Source organism: Haematobia irritans, chromosome 5, assembly GCF_050003625.1.
Source record: "Haematobia irritans isolate KBUSLIRL chromosome 5, ASM5000362v1, whole genome shotgun sequence".
Classification (NCBI taxonomy): Eukaryota; Metazoa; Arthropoda; class Insecta; order Diptera; family Muscidae; genus Haematobia; species Haematobia irritans.
This window is the reverse complement of record NC_134401.1, coordinates 9,864,560-9,889,288: the sequence shown is the minus strand read 5'-3', so window position 1 is coordinate 9,889,288 and position 24,729 is coordinate 9,864,560. Positions and strand designations below refer to the sequence as shown.

General features: G+C 28.1%; 1 protein-coding gene across 3 annotated transcripts in view; it reads left to right on the top strand.

Moving 5' to 3' along the window:
- Positions 1 to 24,539, top strand: part of bbc (choline/ethanolaminephosphotransferase 1 bbc) — a 36,701-nt gene extending 12,162 nt beyond the window's left edge. Inside the window, exons 2-7 of one of the 3 annotated variants that reach the window (XM_075308809.1) lie at positions 9,946 to 10,186; positions 10,284 to 10,442; positions 18,765 to 18,896; positions 21,374 to 21,532; positions 21,606 to 21,770; positions 24,099 to 24,539. In XM_075308809.1, the coding sequence (XP_075164924.1) occupies positions 9,946 to 10,186; positions 10,284 to 10,442; positions 18,765 to 18,896; positions 21,374 to 21,532; positions 21,606 to 21,770; positions 24,099 to 24,317 (1,075 nt within the window). In that variant the 3' untranslated portion in view covers positions 24,318 to 24,539. Of the gene's footprint in view, positions 1 to 9,945; positions 10,187 to 10,283; positions 10,443 to 10,816; positions 10,946 to 13,834; positions 13,967 to 18,764; positions 18,897 to 21,373; positions 21,533 to 21,605; positions 21,771 to 24,098 lie in introns of all 3 variants that reach the window. The other 2 variants (XM_075308810.1, XM_075308811.1) reach the window with 2 other exon arrangements.
- Positions 24,540 to 24,729: the final 190 nt, after the last annotated feature.

Genomic DNA, 24,729 nt, shown 5'->3' with positions numbered 1-24,729 from the left:
TTGAGTTGTTGTAAGATGTTAATACTTAAATCGGTTCAGATTTGGATATATCTCCCATATATAGCTTTCGCCTGATTTACACTCATATGACCACAGAGGCCAATTTTTAACTCCGATTTAGTTGAAATTTTGCACAGGGAGTAGAATTAGCATTGTAGCTATGTGTGCCAAATTTGGTTGACATCGGTTCAGATTTAGATGTAGCTCCCATATATATGTTTTTCTGATTTCGACAAAAATGGTCAAAATACCAACATTTTCCTTGTTAAATCGCCACTGCTTAGTCGTAAAGTCGTAAAAATGACTCTAATTTTCCTAAACTTCTAATACATATATATCGAGCGATAAATCATAAAGAAACTTTTGCGAAGTTTCCTTAAAATTGCTTCAGATTTAAATGTTTCCCATATTTTTTTACTAAAATTGTGTTCCACCCTAGTGCATTAGCCAAATTAAATTTTGAGTCTATAGATTTTGTAAAAGTCTATCAAATTCTGTCCAAATCGAGTTATATTTAAATGTATGTATTTGGGACAAACCATATATATATAGCACCCAACACATTTGACGGATGTGATATGGTATCGAAAATTTAGATCTACAAAGTGGTGCAGGGTATAATATAGTCGGCCCCGCCCGACTTTAGTCAAAGCCGATGCCGATTTTTTCCTTAAAATTCCATTTTAAGAATTTTGTAATGTTTTATTTCAATATTAGAATATTTTATTGAACAAAGGCACAAAAAAACGAAAATAAAAAGTATTCAGTGAATTTCTTACAATGTTCTTTTAGAACTTCAGACTTTTTAGTATTCAAAAAATGAAATGACAAATGAGGATTTTCTTGCAGAAAAAAGACGCCCCGCTGTAGTGAACAATTGTTCACTGGCCACACTTGTCGGTGGAGCGGTTAAATATTTTATTGCCGCTGCTCTTAAATGTTGAAAAACCGAACTCTTCCAATATTCAAATATTTTACGTAGCATAGTAAAATATGAAACCATTTCATCTTTATTTTTACTCTTATCAATTTTATTGGGCATAGAGTCATGATTTTCCCATATGTAGGACTTTGAACTTTTTTCTTGTATCTGGTTTTATTTATTTATTTTTTTGGATTGGGGCAAATTCAACATTTGAACAAATGGATATCAAAGAACACTACGGAAAATTCAACATTTGAATGGATATCATGGATATCAACGGAAAATTGGTGCAAATATCAACGGAAAATTGGTGCAAATTCACAGGACTGGTACTGGTTATCCAGTTTGTCGCATTTTTTAAATAGTCATTATTTAATGATTTCCATTCTCGCTTGATATAAAAATCTTATTGGATCTAAACATTTAGTGAAGTTGAATTACCAGAATAACCTATTTTTCAATATTTTTCAAAAGTTTTTCATTTCTGGTGCGATTCCGATAACCAAACTGAAACAGATTTCTAAGAGTTTGTCCGAGACTTGTTCATGAGGACCTGTCTATGGAGTGCTACTACTAAAATGCCCCTGGACGTGTTCTTAAGAACGAGTCCAAGGCGTGCCTAAAGTGTAAATTTACCCCGTCAATGACAAACCCATGTTAAAGTGACCGGTCCCTTCCATACGTCTTGACCAGAACTAGGACTGGTCCATGCCTCCAGGGACTAGTCCTGTACTGGGACTGTGGCTGATCCATTTCCCGTAGGGAAATTATTAAAAAAAGATTCGGCTTCGGCTAATCGGCCTCCTGACGCATAAGGCCGATTATCGATTTTAGGCCGAATGCCTAAGCCGAAACTTCGGTTGAGCTCTAATTCATATACTGATTTAAGGCCGGTATTAAGTTTGCATTATCACACAAAATCGTTATTCACGTTTACTTTTCTTTCATAATTAATTTTGAAAGAAATAAACTTTTTTATAGTAAAATTAACCAAAAGAAGTTATAATTTTATTCTTCTATTGCAGTTTTATTTTTGGTTTTAACGGCTAAACTCGAAATTAGTACAGTGAATCCTCTCAGACAGTCTCTGGAAACTCTGTAAACCGGACATTTCACAAAAGTGGGCATTTGTCGTTAGACGTTCGCTATATAAGCAATTAATCTCTCACAACTTAACTCCTCACAATTACGGATAAAATTTAGGAGAACGTAGGTTTCCACTTTTGAAAGGTTTTGCTGTGTTTATATACAAAATCTTTTCAATGTAGCTCATCATAGAAGAAAAAAGGTTTAAAACATTTTTATATAAACCATTATATAACCCATTAATCAATCTATAAATAAACTTTTTAATTTCTTCCTCCAAATTTTAACCAATTTCTATTGCACCCCCAGGAAAATCTATAATTATACAATAACATATGTATCCTTGTAAACCAAACAGATTCTCTAGTTGAGTGGTTATTATTTGCTTCATTTGCTAACTCAGCCCATTTAAAAATAATCATGCTCAATTAAAGACTCTTTATTCCAACTAAACTTAAAGTTTTCTATTTTTCTATTTCTCTAAATTTAAACTAATTACCATTCCTCCCCTATGGAAAACCCGTAATTATAGGTAATTTCATGACCCACATTCAAAGAAATTATAACTTCACAATTGAATAAAAGGGGAGATAACAACCAAAGAATTCGCTAACAAATAAAAAAATATTCAAATACTACTAAAACTACTCCCTTCAAAAAATGTTCACAACTTTATAAGGAAACTAGATTTAAAATAAATTTTAAAAAATCGGACTTAACAAATTTAAATAATAAATTTAAAAAAAAAATCGGACTTAACAAATTAAAAAAATCGGGCTTATTTAACAAATGTTCCATATTGATTTTGTATTCATCATTACCCTAAATTCCATTTAGCATACTGTTACATATTAATGGGAATGTGTGTATATTTGTAGCACATGTTCTTCAGTTACTTAGTATCTCTATGTGCTTCTTTGGGGTCACAAAGGAAAGTGGCTTGGAAGAAATGCTACAAATAAAAGCAAAAGAAGAAAATGATACTTGGAATTCAAATCTATTTTTGTGTTGAGTTGTTGTAAGATGTTAATACTTCCGATAGAGCTTAATTTCATAATACATTAAAAAAAGAAAAGTAGTAGGAGTGGAAATGTCAAGAGCTTAAGATTGTCTTCTAAATGGTGATTCATATGCAGTTAAAATAGGGTCGAATCGTCAACTGTTTTTCCTAATAGAAAAATTAAAAATCATGCGATTTATTTGTTTTACCATGATATATATGAGTCATTATATTGAATTTCATTTATTTATTTATTCAACAACGTAATATAAAAAATATAAAAAGCCGAAACAGGCCAAATAAAACTATATTACATATCTTAATACTGAATTATGGTTTTCATGATTACTGCTATAACTTTTTGAAGCTTCATCTTATGACCTAGTTCTCAGATAGCTTATAAAATAATTACAATCACCCGCTTATACTTTGGGCTTCTTTTAAATTTGTTCACCTTTGTGCTCTCAATTTAGTTTATTATAGAAAAAATGCGAAAATGAGAAAAAAGAATTATTATGAAATGCGAATGTAAAGCACAGAATAAATTTTATATGCAAAGGGGGCAAGTGTATGTCAATGAATTTGCAAAATAAACCAACAATCAAATGTACATACATTTGTATTTCTTTTATTAAATAAATTATGAATGAATGGGACGAAGAAACAAACTTACACACTATAAGTGAGAGTGCCTTTTCAGTAGGCATATCACTAACATACAAAAAAAAAATTAAGAATAGAAACACGTTATAGGAAGCCAGCTACAATTAATGTAGCCTGAAGGTAACCTTAGCATTAAATTGAAAAATAAAAATTTTATGAATACTTACAGAATTTCTAGAGTGATTCGAAATGGATTTTTAATTTTGAACTTTGTTTTGTTTTTTTCTTTTTTTTGTCTAATGAAATATTTCATGATTTTAAGAATCCTTTAAACATGTTATGTTTTCTGTTTAATTATCTATCATCTATTGTTAAGTAAATATATAATATTAATATATTGGCCTTGTAGAATTTGATATAAGTAAATAAAATAAAATAAAATAAAATAAAATAAAATAAAAATAAATAAATAAATAAATATTTACAATAAAATTTTTCCAATTAGTAAGAATTGAACTTTTCCTCTATTTTTACATAATTTTATTTTTATTATTTTACTAGCATAACCCGGCCCACTTCGCTGCGCCTTCCGAAGCGTATTTAAAGGAACATTTTGCGTTAACTTAGTCAACCATATCCTTCGTGCTGGAAATAAATTCGAAAAGATTTGAATTCTTTCAAAAAAAATTCAAGGGAACCCTCTCCCCACCTTCGCTCCACTCCGATCTGATATCGGAATATCACGTGCCCTACATTAATTTCACAAACTACCCAACGGTCGGGAGCCACCGTGGTACAATGGTTAGCATGCCCGCCTTGCATACACAAGGTCGTGGGTTCGATTCCTGCTTGGACCGAACACCAAAAAGTTTTTCAGCGGTGGATTATCCCACCTCAGTAATGCTGGTGACATTTCTGAGGGTTTCAAAGCTTCTCTAAGTGATTTCACTGCAATGTGGAACGCCGTTCGGACTCGGCTATAAAAAGGAGGTCCCTTGTCAGTCATTGAGCTTAACATGGAATCGGGCAGCACTCAGTGATAAGAGAGAAGTTCACCAATGTGGTATCACAATGGACTGAATAGTCTAAGTGAGCCTGATACATCGGGCTGCCGAAGTAAATCGACAAAGTTTACTTCACTGTTCACATATCGATAAAGCATGTACTAATTTAAATTTCAAGCATATTGGTGAAGGTTAAATTTTGCTCTATTGTTTTAAAGGGGCGTCGCTTCACCTTCCCTGAAAATTCCAAGAAAATCTTGAAACTTTCCTTCAAGTATGGGCAAAGAAGATTGATTTCATAACCTTCTCCCACTGCCCTTGTAAATTTCAAGAAAACTCCTCCCGACCATATATCGAAAAGTGGTATAGCGTATCTTATGTAACATAAACGTCCCAGAAAATCTCAAGCAAAAGCATGGCAAGGGGCCCCTCTTCCCGTACCAAATATCACAAAATAAGGTATCCAATATTAATTTCATAACCTCTCCCCATGTCCTGTGTAAATTTCAAGTAAATTGGAAAAGTTTAATTGTTTCTCTGTATGTATTTTAGGAGAAGCGGATCAAATATTAAAAAATCAGGAACCTGATATAATTTTCATAACCTCACCCATTTTTTTCCGTAAAATTTCAGTTGGGGGAGTTTAGTTTTCACTGTACTTTAAAAAAAAAATCGGGCAAAGGGAAGGTCCCCCTCCGCGAGCAAATATTGAAAAATAATGTAGCGGATCTTTGTCTAGATGCCAACCCCAACCTTCAATGAAAATTTCAAGCAAATCGCATAATTTTGTTCCAAGTTTCAAAAAGAATGGCAAGGAGGAGGTCCGCATATGAACCCATCAGGTACCTCATATTAATTTCATATCCTCACCGCATTTTCTCTGTAAATCTCAGATAATTTAGAGAATTTTAGTTTTTTTCACTGTACTTTAAAAAAAGTCGAACAAAGGGGAGGTCCCCCTCCGCCACCAAATATCGAAATATAAAGTAGCGGATCTTTGTCTAGATGCCAACCGCAACCTTCAATGAAAATTTAAAGCAAATCGTTCAACTTTGGTCCAATTTTCAAAAAGTCCGACATAGGGGAGGACCGCCTCCGCCACCAAATATCGAAATATAAAGCGGATCTTTGTCTAGATGCCAACCCCAACCTTCAATGAAAATTTCAAGCAAATCGTTCAACGTTGGTTCAATTTTCAAAAAGTCCGAAGTCCCCCTCCGCGACCAGGTGTCAAAAAATGAGGTACCCTATTTTCACCACATGTGCGTGCTCCCCCTACGATCTCTGAAAGTTGCAAGTAAATCGGTTCAGCCGTTTCGGAGCTTACCCGGAACATACAAACAAACATACTTTGAATTTTATACATATAGAAGATAGATTTGTTGGTGTTTACTCTCTCTGCCCAAAAGTCTTGAACAAAGAAAGTAGCACTAAAATTGAAAAAATTTCCTAATATACAATAAAATTTGCCACTATGACCTAAGTTAAGATTGTATTCCAAAAATGAAAATCTTAGGGAATCGGCATTTGAGTCTAGATTTATATATGACCAACTGTATATAATTAACTAAATTATCGTATTTTAATTTCTCCCTATATGATTCACACAATGCTACTATTTTAAAATTACTCAGTGGCACTGTTAATATACGAATACATATATATATAGAAATATCATCGGGTATTGTCCGCATGTGTAGCAATAACATCATAACATTTTCGTGACGTCTCATTCCCAGTTCTTATCTGAAAGCCCCTATGACCCACTTAAAGAGATACATATCTATACGTGATTATTATAAATACTTCTTGGACAAAATAAATCCCAAGACTTTATCAGGCATAAGTTCTTTTCTATTGTCATTGTTGTTGCATTGAACTGATAACAATTTTACGCCATAATGATGAAATATGATAGACAAGTACTGTATGTTGTATGGTGAGTGTGTGGGAGAGTATTCAGATAAATTTATAAAGCGCGTAGGTAAATATTACACACAATAGGTAAACACATATTTGCGCCAGAGATCAACTTTCATAATTATTTTTTTTTAAACAAAGCCAAAAACGAAAGAATTTCTAAACTCACAATTATTTACCACCATTTACGTCTTCTTGAACGGAACAATTTCTTTATTGTCATTAAGAGGAGAATACATGTCTGTTCATATATGTATGTGAGCATTTCTAGTTTACGCTATTCAATACCTTCTATTTTGTTTTATTTATTTGATGTTTACACAGTATTTTAATACTTCTCGCATAGTTGTGATAATGAATCTATTTATTTGCCGCTCAAGCCATTTAAGTAGATACAATTTTCAACAGACAATGGACAAAGTTCAGAAACTATTTTTTTTTTCAAATTATATTTTTTTTCTGCATATGTAATTTCGATCATGAATGTATGAATACAATTTATAAATCCATCATCGTCGTTTTATTAGTCCGACTATATCTTCGTTTCACACAAAACAAAGAAACTTGAACCCATTTGATCATATCAGAAAACTAATCAAAAACAATCCTTTATCCGCTGAGATAGTAACAGTCCGATTTTCTGTGGTAATCAAAGCTTATACAGTCGAACTTCCCTATAATGCACAAGAAAATTATTTCATTATATAGAAACTTCATTATAAAGAACCCAGCAAAAAAAGCGTCGCCAAAAAAGTAATGAAAATGTTCTTTTTGGATTCGGAAGTGGTGCAAAATTGACGCAGAAGCGATGAATTTAACATGGGCTTGTTATAGGACGGAAGTCCTTCATTTCAACAGCCGTTGCACTGAATTTGCGTCACTTCTTTAGGTGTGATCCGAATTCAATGTTTTGGATGTAAATTAAAAAATTTTGTGCTATTTTGTCAAATAAATAATTTTTATAATTTTTAATGGATTATAACGCTTGTCGGAAACGTTTGACCTCAAATATTTTCAAAAATTCACAATTTTTTCAGATGGGTTTTAGCATTTTTTTGACAAAATTTAAAGGATTTGTACATTTTATGAATTCTTACTCTGTTTTTAACCTATTTGAAACAAAAAAAGTTAAAATTATCCATTAAAAGTATGAAAAACCAAGTTATAAAAAATTGAATTAAAAGAACTCCTGGGTAGTTAAAATAAAGAACATCATTGGGAGTGCATCTTCCGGAAGTGCTTTTAAAGTTGTGCCTTTGGAAGAACTTCCAAATTTTTATGCTGGGAAATTATATTAAAATACAAGAAAATGGGAAGGAAAAAAACGTTGGTTTTTTTTTGAAATTTGTTTATTATAGAGAGATGCTTCATTGTCTAAAAGTACGCTGTAGAGAAGTTTGATTGTAGTTGGATTTTTTTTTTTTTGTCCATTTTGACTTCAATCTGAGCAATAGTTTTAAAGCATTTTTCAACAAGAGATGATATTTTGAATCATCCGGTAATTCAATATCAGAGAATGAAGCCGACCCATTTTTGTCGGCGGTGGCTGATACAAAATTGACGGCTAAGCCAATATAAATGTGTCTATTCGGCGGCGGCCAATTATTCATTATAAAATCTATTTGAAGTTATCCGAATGGTAATGAGATTAGTTGTACAACAAATCTTAAAATCAAATTTACATTTCCTTCAAATTTTCTGAAGTAATTTTTTGTAAATTATTATAGAAACTTGATACTGATTGATTGTGGACGAAAGGTTCAAAATTTTGGCAAAAAATACAGCAATTTATAAAACATTTTTTTTTGTTTTATCTCAATATTTTAAATTAATTGGCGGCTAAAATTTAAGTCGAGATGAGTCAACACATACGGCGGCGGCGTCGACTGGCAAAAAATGGTCGGCGGTGACTGAAATCAGCGGCGCGACTCGGCGACTTCATTCTCTGTTCAGTATCTTTTACTCTCTAAGTTTTTATTCTTGGACATTTGCCTAAAAGAAACTACACCATTACTAACAATGGAACAATACACGCTGCAAAACCTCATTAACACTTTTAAAAGTCACTACAAAAATTGGGGAAATCCTGCAATCACAAAATCTTCCTAATCATCTGACTGATGAGGTCCAAATCCACCTCAGTTGCTACGTCAACATGTAAAATTATTGCATCTGGGTTTCGAAAACTACAAGTCTTACTGTTCAGAAGCCTCTCCATCCTTAAGATATGACTATTTGATGGGGTTCATGGTCCAAGGAATTGTGAAGAATGGATTGCTCTATCGAAATTTTTTGCGGCTAAAGTGTCCACCTTTATGCACCTAACAGTGTGTCCGACTACATCTAAAGAATGCATACTCAGCATCATCCGTTGCATCTTCTTCTTCGTGTATACAGTTTTCTGAGCTGCATTTCCCCATTCGATGCAGATACACTCGAAGTTGCCGTGGCCAGGGAGTATCTGTCATGTAATACGTCACTTCCCCATCTCTCCAGTCTTTCGTTGGATATTGGGTATCAAGTTAGGTTAGGTGGCAGCCCGATATATCAGCCTCACTTAGACTATTCAGTCCATTGTGATACCACATTGGTGAACTTCTCTCTTATCACTGAGTGCTGCCCGATTCCACATTAAGCTCAATGACAAGGGACCTCCTTTTTATAGGACATGGGGCAGTCACATTGCGATTTGGTTATGCATTCAAATTCAATGAAAAATATATGCCCCCATACTCCGATATTAGGAATAGCAAATCGCAAGAATTTTTTTTTTACCGAAAAGAAAAATAAATTCTTCAATCCGCTCTTCAATCCAATTTCAATTTGAACTTCTAATTCAAGAATACTACAATGCCAAATATTAAGTTTATACGTTTTACGGTTAAGAAAATACGGTCAAATGAAAGTTTTGCGATTCCGAATATTAGAACATAAGAGGATGGTCTTGTACGTTGTTGTGGTGACCATATGTATAAAATTGCTTTTCATTATTAACGACATACATTCCTCTCATTATTAACATCATACCATCCACTCTTATTGGAAATCCCCAATTTTGAATTTTTCAACGCTAGCTTGATGAATGGGAAATTTACCACCGATATTCTAAGTAGGTCTGTAAAGTCAGCCGTCTTATCAAACCTCGCTCAAACATCTTAAACCTAATTAGATTTTCATTACTTTTGCATTTTCATTGAATATATCTCAGTGTTAAGCTTATATAACAGATGAGTGAATCATATCACATCCAAGAAAATTTGTACCACCATGTACCTGTTAAATCTCCATATAATTCTTCTCAGTATCCCAAATTCTAACAATTTACAAATTTTCTATTATAAAAATATATATAAATTGTTTATATGAATAAAAAATATACTAAATAAATTGACCTTCTACTATTGCAGACATGCCCCCGAAGGCACAGCTCCACCCCCACGATGGACATGTTTACTGTGTGCCCTGGGTTTATTTATCTATCAAAGTTTAGATTCAATCGATGGCAAACAGGCGAGACGAACAAATACATCATCACCATTGGGTGAATTATTCGATCATGGATGTGATTCGATATCGACAGTGTTTGTAGCATTGTCAGCATGTATTTCATGTCAATTGGGTCACTATCCTAATTGGTTATTTTTCCAGGTATGATTCTCTGCATATATACATGATCGGTTACTGGCTACAAGGTTAATTTAATTAAATATAATTCTTTGTTTGTATTTTCCTATGTACATCGCAGTGTTTCTGTGCTATAGGTTTATTTTACTGTGCTCATTGGCAAACCTATGTATCGGGTACTCTTAGATTTGGAAAAATCGATGTGACCGAAGCTCAATTTACCATTATGGGTATACATATAATATCATTTTTCTTTGGTCCTGAAATTTGGTTGACTAAGGTAAGTTTTTATATTTCAAAAATTTGAATTGATTATTGTTTCCTTATAATTTTCGAAAAATTTTCAGTTTCAAAATTTTGTTTTCATTTTTTTTTTGTAAAATACCCTAATGAAATAATATTTCCAGGAGATTGATTTTTTATATATTGTGTTGAAAAAAAAAATATTTTTAAAAGAAGCTTTTACCTACCATCCCATAATAACGACCTTATTAGACAGTGATTACTAAACGCTAAACTGTCTATAAAACTAAAAGTAAACGCAATACAGACTTTATATATATTGTAATCCCTATATCTATTTTTATATACATATTTATTAATGTAATTTATAAATATAAAAAGCTCCTACTCCCTCCATTATATATTCCTTAGATATTCGGTAATTTAGAATTATGGTCTACATTATGCCTCATGACATTAGTTTGTGGTTTATGGTCATTGCGATATATATTCTCTGTTATTTTGGCTGGAGGTGTGGGCAAAAATGGCTCAACAGTTGCCGTAAGTTGTTAACCTTTAATTTTCCAATTCCCCCCAAAACAAAAAATAGTAAAAGACTATCAAAACAAAATAGTTTTGAATTCATACTATTTGGTTTTTACTCTCTTTTGGCTAAAATTTGTAATATGAGTTTTGTTTGTAATCTATTTTTTGAAAATTGTCGTTATCTCCCATTTAATTTCCACTGCTAATTCTATACTCTCCTCTCCTATATTAAAAAAAAAAACAAGTAATCCCCTCCTAATCCAAATTTGTTTGGTTTTTGTGTAAAACCTTAAAAAGATCCCCCCAACAACTCCAAAGTAAATAATAAAGGAATCCTGTAAATCCTTCCTTTTCCTCTCCCGAATATGTTGGCTTTTTCCCCATTTGTGTTTTTTGGGAAATTTTTTTTAAACCAAACCCCTCATAATATAAAAAAGGAAACAATTATTAAGGAAACCCATGTTAATTGTTCTTTAATTATTATTAAAAAAACAAAAAAATATAATCCCTTTGGACGTTTCTAATTATTTACCTGTTTTTTTTAAGTAGTATAGATTGTAGTCTTCAGCAAATTATATTGTACTAAAATTTATAAAATATACTTTATAGCTTAGTAGATTATTTACAACAATTGGAAAAGCTTAGAAAATTTAATCCTGTGTTTCACAAATGGAAAACAAAACTGATAGTACAAAATGGTTATAAAGATAAGGCTTAATTTGGAAAAATATTCCCAATAAAAAAGTTGATTGTAGTTGAAAACTTTTTCAATTAAAAAATTAATTGATACTATTAAACTTTAAATCAAACTAGAAACATTACACAGAAAAAATTTTCACGAAAAATTTTCCAATTAAAGTCTTTATTGAGTTCTAAAAAATATTCAATTAAAAATTTAATTGATTCAACAAATTTTTTAATTGAAACAAAAATCAATCACAAAAATTAATAGTATTAATTAATTTTTTAATTGGATCAATTAGTTTTTAATTGACTTTCAATTAATTTTTTTTATTAATACTATCATTTCTGTGATTAAGGACATTTCAATTAAAAAATTAATTGGATCAATTAATTTCGTGATTGAATAAGAAAAATTTTGTTTTTGTGTGTAAGTCAATGATTGAAATTTTTATAATTTCAATTAAAAAAATATTTGATACAATTAACTTTTTAATCTTATGAGTTGTAAGTAAAAAAAGTCAATTAAAAAATTATAGATTTTTTAAATCTTTAATTAAAAATTTATTTTAAACAATCAATTTGTTAATCAAACTAAAAAGTGATTAAAATTAGTTATAGTATGGTGATTGAAAATAGTTACGTTTTTAATTAAAAAATTAATTAAATTTTGGCAATCAATATCAATTTAAAATGTAATTGAATCAATTAAAAAAATAATTAAAATTTTCTTATGAAATCAATTAATTTTTTAATCAAGTATTTTTTGACGCCCAATTAAACTGTGATTGATACTATCATTTTTGAGATAGACGAAGTTTCACTTAAAAAATTAATTGGATCAATTTGTGATCCAATTAATTTTTAATTGAATTGTCGTCAATCACTTAAAAAATTAATTGAATCAATTTGTGATCCAATTAATTTTTAATTGAATTGTATTCAATCACAGAAATGATAGTATCAATCCCCGAAGTCAATTAAACTATTAATTTTTGTGATTGATTTTTGTTTTAATTTAAAAATTTGTTGAATCAATTAAAATTTTTGAAAATGCAATTAAAATTTTAATTCGAAATATTTTGTTGGACATTTTTTCTATGTAAGAAGATTTGGAATAAGGTATCATATCGATGCCCTCATTCCAGAGTACGCTAAGTCGACTTAGCATGTTTTGATGGAGTTCGCTGTTTTTTATTCGGATTGATTTGAATTGCATTTTGTCAAAAGTTCGAATTTATTGGACATTTCTATCAAAAGTTATGGTTAATATTGTACTGTACCTATGACTAAAGTTTTAAAAAATGTACAATCCAAAAAGGGCAAAAAGCTTTGTTCGGTCTAAAGTGGTCTAAGTCATTTTTAGCCATGTTCTATTATCAATATTTTGAGTTCGTACATACTAAAAAAATTATAAAAAAATATGATTTTAGGACCGAAAATAAGGGAATTTCTAGCTTATACGGTTTTGAGAAATTTCAAAAAAAAACTTTGAACTTGTTTCCTGTAAAATTCACTTTTTAGACTTAGCGTACTTTGGAATGTAGACATCGATATAGTCGATACCACACCTATTTAGTCTTCCTCTAAATGGGTCATGGTTTCAAGGATAGCTAACATAATTATTTTTTGTTTATATTGATATTAATGTCATAAATTAAAAATAAATACATTTTCCAATTGTTGTAAAATTGTGAAATACATGATCATCCATCCTTTAATAAATCCCATAAATATCCCATAAAAAAATAATAAATCAAGCAATACAGGGAAAAAGTATTAATATCGAAAATATGTATATACATCCCAAAAAAAAACCTAACTAATATTTTTACCAAAAACCACAAAACAAGTGATCTAACCCCAATTATCTAATAATAAGAAAAATTTAGGCAATAATCGGAGAAAATGGCTCACTAAAAAAATTAAAATAGAAATTAAAACAATGTTTCATAAAATGCTCATAATTTATTTTTAATTAAAAAAACACGCAAAAAGAACATACATACACAATACCCTGGAACTATTATAAAGCAGACATTTAATATAAACGCGATATGTACAAAATTAAAGTACAGATCTATTTAAATTCTACAGCACCCCCAAACCAATTGCCTACTGGACACAATAAACCCTTGTCCAAAATTTCATTTATTATTTTTTCAAAATTTTATTATAATTTTTGTATACATTTCCCCGTTTTTTTTTCTCTCTCTCATTTAGCTACCAATTGTTGGCTTTAAAAAAAATTATATAATATTGATTGGCATTAGCGTATGTTATTTCATAAATTTTCTGAACTTCTCTAAAATTTTTCTACATGGCGGCAGTGGCAAAAATGGCTCTTCAGTTGCTGTAAGCATTCCATTATCATAAGACCAAAATAATTTTTAAGAATTTTGAAAAAAACAAAAAACTGAAATCAATACAAAATGGCTTTAACAAATAAGAATGTTTTGTATTATAACTAAATACATATACAACCCAACACATTTATACTAAAAGAAACCACCCCACCTTACCAATAACAAACAAAATCAACCGCCCCGATCTCAAGTTTTTTTTACCCCCACATAACTAAACACTCGTCTTACCCTATACTTCACCACCATGCTTTATTGATTTCTCTTTACGCTTTTATGGTTCTTTAAGACCATCTACATTTGAAAGTTTCAAGTGGTGTTTAATAAGCCTAGGAGAGCTTATTTGAAATGAACATTGGAAACTAATTCTTGGGTAAAAGGCCATTGCTGTTCAAAGGTATTCTTATGCTAGGACATTTTCAATAATTTTATGGCTGGCAAGGAAATATCATAATTGTTAGAGAATAAATGAAGAACAACATTTGGGTCACACACATGGTGTTTTTTTTTATAAATCATGGCTGGTTGGTGGCAAGTCCCATTTTGGTTTTAGAAAAAAAAAAAAAAAACTACCCATACATAATTCATAGTTATCATAGCAACAAATTGCTACACTACACATATCCCCTGGACGTGGGAATTCAATTATTATTATTATTATTATTATTATTTATTTTTCCACAATTTCTTTAGCTTCATATTATTTAATCATGCCTCATTTAATATTAAGTTTTTTATTATAAAAAAAATTATTTAGTATGCAAATCACAATGATTGTAACGTATTTTTAGACAATATATATTCTTTTTCTTGAGATAAACATTTTTTTTTAATTTTGTATTAGTATATAAATATGTTTTAATTGAGCTGGAATCAATTTAATAATTTATTGTGAAATAAAGATTAAAAGCACGGTTGCAACTCGTGCCAAAAGTAAACTATCAAAATTAAAAAAAAAATTACCGAAAATCGAGCAAATTAAAAACAAAAATGTATTTTGAATTTTGTCTATAGAAAATTTCGTCAAAATTTTATTTCTATAGACAGTTTTATTTCTATAGAAAATTTTATAAAAATTTTATTTCTATAGAAAAATCTGTCAAAATTTTACTTCTATTGAAAATTTTATTTCTATAGAAAAATCTGTCAAAATTTTACTTCTATTGAAAATTTTATTTCTATAGAAAATTTTGTAAAAATTTTATTTCTATAGAAAATTTTGTCAAAATTGTATTTCAATAGAAAATTTTATTTCTATAGAAAAATCTGTCAAAATTTTACTTCTATTGAAAATTTTATTTCTATAGAAAATTTTGTACAAATTTTATTTCTACAGAAAATTTTCTGAAAATTTTATTTCTACAGAAAATTTTCTGAAAATTTTATTTCTACAGAAAATTTTCTGAAAATTTTATTTCTACAGAAAATTTTCTGAAAATTTTATTTCTACAGAAAATTTTCTGAAAATTTTATTTCAAAATTTTCAAAAAATTTTATTTCTATAGAAAATTTTATGAAAATTTTATTTCTATAGAAAATTTTATGAAAATTTTATTTCTACAGAAAATTTTCTGAAAATTTTATTTCTACACAAAATTTTCTGAAAATTTTATTTCTATAAATATTATATATTATATATAAATATTATATAAAATTTTCTGAAAATTTTATTTCTATAAATATTATATATAAATATTATATAAAATTTTCTGAAAATTTTATTTCTATCGAAAATTTTGTTCTATAGAAAACTTTTGGAAAATGTTATTTCTATATAAATTTTTGTCAAAATTTTATTTCTATAGACAATTTTTTCCAAATTTTTATTTCTATAGAAAATTCTCTGGAAAATTGTATTTCTATAGAAAATTTTTTGAAAAATGTTATTTCTATATAAAATTTTATTTCTATAGAAAATTCTATTTCTATAGAAAATTTTCTGATAAATTTATTACCCTCATAACAGGCTGGCTGATAAGTCCCCGGTCTAACAAAGAAAAACACATTTTTTTGTCAAAATTCGTTTTTATTATTCAACATAGTTCCCTTCAAGAGCGATACAACGATTATAACGACCTTTCAATTTTTTGATACCATTTTGGTAGTACTCCTTCTGTTTTGCCTCAAAATAGGCCTCTTCATTGCAGCCAAATTTTTTCCCTGCGAGCATCCTTTTGAGGTCTGAGAACAAGAAAAAGTCGCTGGGGGCCAGATCTGGAGAATACGGTGGGTGGGGAAGCAATTCGAAGCCCAATTCATGAATTTTTGCCATCGTTCTCAATGTGGCACGGTGCGTTGTCTTGGTGGGACAACACTTTTTTCTTCTTCATATGGGGCCGTTTTGCCGCGATTTCGACCTTCAAACGCTCCAATAACGCCATATAATAGTCACTGTTGATGGTTTTCCCTTCTCAAGATAATCGATAAAAATTATTCCATGAGCATCCCAAAAAACAGAGGCCAGCCATTACTTTGCCAGCGGTCTTCTGAGTCTTTCCACGCTTCGGAGACGGTTCACCGGTCGCTGTCCACTCAGCCGACTGTCGATTGGACTCAGGAGCGTAGTGATGGAGCCATGTTTCATCCATTGTCACATATCGACGGAAAAACTCGGGTGTATTACGAGTTAACAGCTGCAAACACCGCTCAGAATCATTAACACGTTGTTGTTTTTGGCCAAATGTGAGCTCGCGCGGCACCCATTTTGCCCAGAGCTTCCGCATATCCAAATATTGATGAATGATATCGATTTGAGTGCAGTTCGCTGGGTTTATTTTGAGCGTGCTTCCTCTTACTTCATTCGGGTTTTGTTTTTTTTTTATTTTGTAATTCCGAAACGTGCGTCCATCCAACCATCTTTCAGTCTATAGGGCTTTGCCCAAATAAATTTGACAAACATTTTCTGTTGGTTAAGCTACTCTTGTAGTTTAGTTAACACAATGGTTTTAAAGCTGAGATCAAAATAACAAATATGATTGAAATACAAACCAACAATAAAAAAACAAAACACGAATAAATTTATTACTATAAAAAATTTTCTGAAAATTTTATTTCTATAGAAAATTTTTTCAAAACTTTATTTCTAAAGAAAATTTTTTGAATTTTTTTTCTATAGAAAATTTTTGAACTTATTTTTTCAATAAAAAATTTTCTGAAAATTTTATTTCTATAGACAATTTTCTGAAAATTTTATTTCTATAGAAAGTTTTCTGAAAATGTTATTTCTATAGAAAATTTTCTGAAAATTTTATTTCTATAGAAAATTTTCTGAAAATTTTATTTCTAAGAAAATTTTCTGAAAATTTTATTTCTACAGAAAATTTTCTGAAAATTTTATTTCTATAGAAAATTTTCTGAAAATTTTATTTCTATAGAAATTTTTCTGAAAATTTTATTTCTATAGAAAATTTTATTTCTATAGAAAATATTCTGAAAATTTTATTTCTATAGAAAATTTTTTGAAAATTTTATTTCTATAGAAAATTTTCTGAAAATTTTATTTCTATAGAAAATTTTCTGAATTTTTTTTTTCTATAGAAAACTTTCTGAAAATGTTATAGAATATTTTGTCAAAATTTTATCTCTATAAAAAAATTTTGTCAAAATTTTATTTCTATAGAAAATTTTCTGAAAATTTTATTTCTAAAGAAAATTTTCTGAAAATTTTATTTCTATAGAAAATTTTCTGAAAATTTTATTTCTATAGAAAATTTTCTGAAAATTTTATTTCTATAGAAAATTTTCTGAAAATTTTATTTCTATAGAAAATTTTCTAAAAATTTTATTTCTAAGAAAATTTTCTGAAAATTTTATTTCTATAGAAAACTTCCTGAAATTTTTTTCTAGAGAAAACTTTCTGAAAATTTTATTTCCATAGAATATTTTGTCAAAATTTTATTTCTATAAAAAATTTTGTCAAAATTTTATTTCTATAGAAATTTTTCTAAAAACTTTATTTCAATGGAAAATGTTCTGAAAATTTTTATTTCTATAGAAAATTTTGTCAAAATTTTATTTCTAAAGAAAATTTTGTTCAAATTTTATTTCTATAGAAAAATATTTGCCAAGGAAAATAAAACAATTTAATAAAAATGTATATAAAGTACCGAACAGCATACGACGAGTTACCGAAAATCACATAGATTTTGAAAAAAAAAATGGGTCTAAAACCAAAAATCGAAATGGGGGATTTACCAAAAACTGATGGAGATAACTCTCCATGAACACAATACAAATAAAATTGTCTTTATAACCACCTTTTTGCTCTTGAAATTTAGCAATTTTATTTCGAAAAAGGCAAAAAAAATAATAAAATTTGATAGTACATATTTGCACAATAAATTATTGAATTATTAGAATGATCTTTTATAAAGCGTAAGAGTATTGCCATTTAAAAAATAGTTTCTTTTTAGTTTTAAGTATATAAATATATATTTTTTTTATTATAATGAATTTATTCTACCAATACAGTGTTTGGTTTACATCTTCTGGAAATTGTTTTCTGATTTTGATTAATTTTATTAATTAATTCTTTTTTTTTTAAGCTTTTTAGTTCTTTTGTTTTTTCAAAACAATTGCATATTCTATGAATATATTGTTAATTTTTTTTTCTTTCTTGCCATTTCAATATTATAAATCTATACAAATACACACATTTATTAAAATTTTCTCATTTTTCATTTTTTCCGGCAAATTTATTTATAAAAAAAAACGAAAAACTACCTTTTGTCTATCATTAAATTTATGTGACAAATATATGACCCATCTATGCATTCGATTGCATTATTCAGGTGTCTTTTATTGGCTGTGAATTGCGAATACTCCCATTATATTTAGCCTTTGGCATTGATATTTTATTAGCATTACGTTATGCTAAAGTTATAACAACTGAAGGATGTGGCAAAAATGGATCTTCAGTGGCCGTAAGACATGATTTTATTAAAACAAAAAATAAATATTATATATATACATAAATTACATTGATCGATAAAGTAATGCTGTGAAAGCTTCTATCTAGTTTTTTCCCCTATATGTATTCATTTTTATTTATTTATTTATTAGCGTGTATGTTTTTGTTTTTTTTTTGTTTTTCTTTTGAAGAGAAAAAGTCGACAAAATCATTATTATCAAGCACTAGTCTTCCTCTTTCTATATCTATACACACACGAACACACATAACATGCCACACAATTTTCTAGCCTAATGAGAAATTTTTACAAAATTACTTTTTTACACTCCCTTTTCAGATGTTTTAGTTGAAAAAAAAAATTTGTTTTATTTGTATTTGGATCACAATATGGCCAGTAAATTGAGATTACACTCTATAGCATCACATATACTATCAATACTTACGAGTAACACAAACTGCTTTTCTAGATCTATTTAATATTGAAATAATTAAATACACAAATGTCCATACAACAAGTGCACAAAAAACACCTTTTCTCTGTACACCACAACACAGCACAATATTATTTAACACTAGATCATAATATTTGTAGAAATATTAGGATCCTGTTTCCAATGGTATTTAATATATATATTATCTAATAAGTTGTATTTGTATACTCTATATATAGACTATAGATAAAAGGTTATTGGAAATAGTTTGTAAATAAAATCCATTGTGTAAACATGATTTTCCCTTAATAATACCATAGTGTATATTTGTCCGTATATATCTATGCTATAGTATATAGTGTGCATCATGTGAAAAAAAAAACTATTCTTTGAAGAATGTCCTTACCTCTGATCATGCAACATTTCAAATTGCTCTATGTCCATAGTAATCATCACATGGGGTTTTTTTAACAAAACTAATCTATGTAATTTATTAACTTGGTTTGTGTGTTTCTCATAACTCCCTAACAAATATTATCCATCTTAACGTTTTGTGTTTTTGTTTGTCCATTAACCCATTTTTTTTCATTTTTGTTTTAATATTTCACATTGTATCCCTTTTTGTTTTTTTTTTTGTTAAATCTCTGTAATCCGCTATGTATGAAAGAAAAAGCCAAAAAGATGTATTTTTTTAATTATTCAAATATAAAAAGTATTGAAATACATGTATTTATTAAAAAAAAGTATTTCAGTTCTTTAATAACGAATGAAAATGAAATGAAGGAATTCATTAAATGTAAAAAAACTAATGAATACTCTGGATACCATATCAAAAGCGTGAATAATCCAAGTCTGTATTAAATAAAAAATCATAATGGGAGCTCAAATTAAAAATGTGCGATTATTTTGTTAAATTTTTGAAAATTTATTCGCGAAAAAATAATTGTAATAGACTAACCAGTCGAATTATTGTCCATCCTTTGGCACCTGTTTTTTCCTTGAAATTGGGTATATTTTTTCGTGGATGGGGACGAATTTTTGAGTTTGGTATTTGGGGATTTGGTAGGGAATTTCAATAAATTTGGGGATTTACTACATTATTAAAAAAGAACACTTTGCTCATATTTTTCCACGGCATACAATAGTATGCAAATGAAGCATTTGGACGAGAAGCGGACACAGACCTTTTTGGGGGGCCCAAGCGCTAATTTATTATACCCACCACCATAGAATGGTGACGGGGGTATAATAAGTTTGTCATTCCGTTTTTAACACATCGAAATATCGATTTCCGACTATATAAAGTATATATATTCTTGATCAGGGAGAAATTCTAAGACGATATAAGCATGTCCGTCTGTCTGTCTGTTGTAATCACGCTACAGCCTTCAATAATGGCGCTATCGTCCTCAAATTTGGTACAGATTAGATTAGATTTTGTCTGCACGCAAATCAAGTTCGAAGATGGGATATAAATAGATCCAGGTTTTGCTATAGTTCTCATATAAACCGATCTCCCGAGTTGACTTTGGGCTTCCCCACACCCCAATTGTTATCCGATTTGCTTGATATTAGAAATCTAGAGGGCATTTTTATATCGTCTTAGAATTTTTCTCTGATCAAGCAAATATGGACTTTATATAGAGGGAACTCGATTTTTCGATGTGTTACAAACATGATGGCAAACTTATTATACTCTCATAACCATTCTGTGGTCGTGGTTATAAAAAATACTTTGTTTTTAACACTCCGGGCGAAGCACACATACCGAAAATGAAAGCTATGGAAACAGGCTATGACATGAAAATACTTTTAGTATTTTCTGATGAGTATATGCCGCAAAACAACGTGTAATTCTGTTGTCAGTCCCGCATTACTAATTTGTGCTCCCAATACTTTTAAAAATTAAAATTGTTTTGAAACAAGCTGTCATCGCATAAATAGCCTTATCATTTCATTTTCCTTCCCTTACATACTTAGTAAATCTCTTCTTTATCCCATACTGATATCCTTTATTATTATTCCTCTTTCCCATCATCTAAACCTAATACGAAATTAGGGAACTAGTGTTTTGTCACCAAGCATACCGTTGACATTGGTGGTGCTACCCGCATTTATTATTGCTCAAAAATCACCTGAAAATATTTTCACTGAACATTCGTCCCTCTATATTGTGGCATTTGGTATGGTGGCAGCCAAAGTAACCAATAAATTGGTGGTAAGTGATTTTACGCTATAATACCCTAGAATATTAATGTTTGTTTAATAATTTTTTTTATTTTATTTCATAGATTGCCCATATGACAAAAGCTGAAATGGAGTATTTGGACTGGTCTTTATTGGGACCTGCGTTGTTGTTCCTCAACCAATATTTCAATTGTGTCGTTCCAGAGATTTGGTTGTTGTGGTTCTCATTGATCTGGGGTACTCAAGATCTAGTGAGATATTGCTCGCAAGTAAGTTTATTAGTAGCAAAGTTTCATATTTATTATAGAAATACAATTTTGACAAAATTTTCTATAGAAATAAAATTTTGACAAAATTTTCTTTAGAAATAAAATTTTGACAAAATTTTCTATAGAAATAAAATTTTGACAAAATTATCTATAGAAATAAAATTTTGATAAAATTTTCTATAGAAATAAAATTTTGAGAAAATTTTCTATAAAAATAAAATTTTTACAAAATTTTCTATAGAAATAAAATTTTGACAAAATTTTCTATAGAAATAAAATTTTTACAAAATGTTCTATAGAAATAAAATTTGACAATATTTTTTATAGAAATAAAATTTTGACAAAATTATCTATAGAAATAAAATTTTCAGAAAATTTTCTATTGAAATAAAATATTGAGAAAATTTTCTTTAGAAATAAAATTTTGTCAACATTTTCTTTAGAAATAAAATTTTGACAAAATTTTCTATTGAAACAAAATTTTTACAAAATTTTCTATAGAAAAAAAAAATTTGACAAAATTTTCTATAGAAAAAAAATTTTGACAAAATTTTCTATAGAAATAAAATTTTGACAAAATTTTCTATAAAAATAAAATTTTGAGAAAATTTTCTATGGAAATAAAATTTTGAGAAAATTTTCTATAGAAATAAAATTTTAACAACATTTTCTATAGAAATACATTTTTGACAAAATTTTCTATAGAAATAAAATTTTGACAAAATTTTCTATTGAAATAAAATTTTGACCAAATTTTCTATTGAAATAAAATTTTGACAAAATTTTCTATTGAAATAAAATTTTGAGAAAATTTTCTACAGAAGTAAAATGTTAAGAAAATTTTCTATATAAATAAAATTTTGAGAAAATTTTCAATAGAAATAAAATTTCGACAAAATTATCTATAGAAATAAAAGTTTGAGAAAATTTTCTATAGAAATAAAATTTTGAGAAAATTTTCTACAGAAATAAAATGTTGATAAAATTTTCTGTAGAAATAAAATTTTGAGAAAATTTTCTATAGAAATAAAATTTCGACAAAATTATCTATAGAAATAAAAGTTTGAGAAAATTTTCTATAGAAATAAAATTTTGACAAAATTTTCTATAGAAATAAAATTTTGACAAAATTTTCTATAGAAATAAAATTTTGACAAAATTTTCTATAGAAATAAAATTTTGACAAAATTTTCTATAGAAATTAATTTTTGAAAAAATTTTCTATAGAAATAAAATTTTGAGAAAATTTTCTATAGAAATAAAATTTTGAAAAAATTTTCTATAGAAATAAAATTTTGAGAAAATTTTCTATAGAAAAATAAATAATGAGAAAATTTTCTATTGAAATAAATTTTGACAAAATTTTCTATTGAAATAAAATTTTGACAAAATTTTCTATAAAAATAAAATGTTGACAAAATTTTCTATAGAAATAAAATTTTGACAAAATTTTCTATTGAAATAAAATTTTGACAAAATTTTCTATTGAAATAAAATTTTGACAAAATTTTCTATTGAAATAAAATTTTGACAAAATTTTTTATATAAATAAAATTTTGAGAAAATTTTCAATAGAAATAAAATTTCGACAAAATTATCTATAGAAATAAGTTTGAGAAAATTTTCTATAGAAATAAAATTTTGAGAAAATTTTCTACAGAAATAAAATGTTGAGAAAATTTTCTGTAGAAATAAAATTTTGACAAAATTTTCTATAGAAATAAAATTTTGACAAAATTTTCTATAGAAATTAATTTTTGAAAAAATTTTCTATAGAAATAAAATTTTGAGAAAATTTTCTATTGAAATAAAATTTTGAAAAAATTTTCTATAGAAATAAAATTTTGAGAAAATTTTCTATAGAAATAAAATTTTGAGAAAATTTTCTATAGAAATAAAATTTTGACAAAATTTTTTATTGAAATAAAATTTTGACAAAATTTTCTATTGAAATAAAATTTTGACAAAATTTTTTATTGAAATATAATTTTGACAAAATTTTCTATTGAAATAAAATTTTGACAAAATTTTCTATTGAAATAAAATTTTGACAAAATTTTCTATAAAAATAAAATGTTGACAAAATTTTCTATAGAAATAAAATTTTGAAAAAATTTTCTATAGATATAAAATTTTGACAAAATTTTCTATAGAAATAAAATTTTGACAAAATTTTCTATAAAATAAAATGTTGACAAAATTTTCTATTGAAATAAAATGTTGACAAAATTTTCTATAGAAATAAAAGGCTAAAGCTTTGTTCTGTATACATATCAAACATTTTAATTATTTTTGATTCGACATTACTACATCTTTATTATTTTACAGGTCTGCTTGGAAATCTGCGCTCATTTGAACATTCAACTTTTTACCATACCCTATCCACCGAAAGGTGTGAAAGCTCAATCTTCAAATACTAGTAAACCAAAAAATGTACAAACTGTTAACCAGGGTACTAATCCTCCCGTCAAACATAAAAAGAAATCTACAAACAATGCCAGCAACAATCATGCGTGGGACAACAAAGAAGATTTAGATGGACTCTGAAATTTATTATTAACATTAGTGGTTCCTTTATTTTATTGTTTCATTTTTTTATATAAATAATTTCTATTTTATTATTTCATTTTTTAAATAGAGTTAATTATTAGAATTTCTTGAGTTTTCTATTGTATGTGTGAGTATTCAAAACAATGAGAAAAAAATAGAAAAATACAGATGGCAAAAAAGGAAGTAAACAAATACAAGAACTATTACAAAAAGGAAAAATGAGTTTTTGTTTTAGTTTTGGATACAATTTGAGAATATTTTTGAGATTGTGGCTAACCTATAGGTGGTTAGACGGCCAAACAATCAGTTAAATTAACAAAGTAATTTATTTTGGGCGGAGTACAAATACCAAGTGTGATTTCAAAATTATGCGCATTTTTATTTTGGGCACATAAGAAGGGACTATATA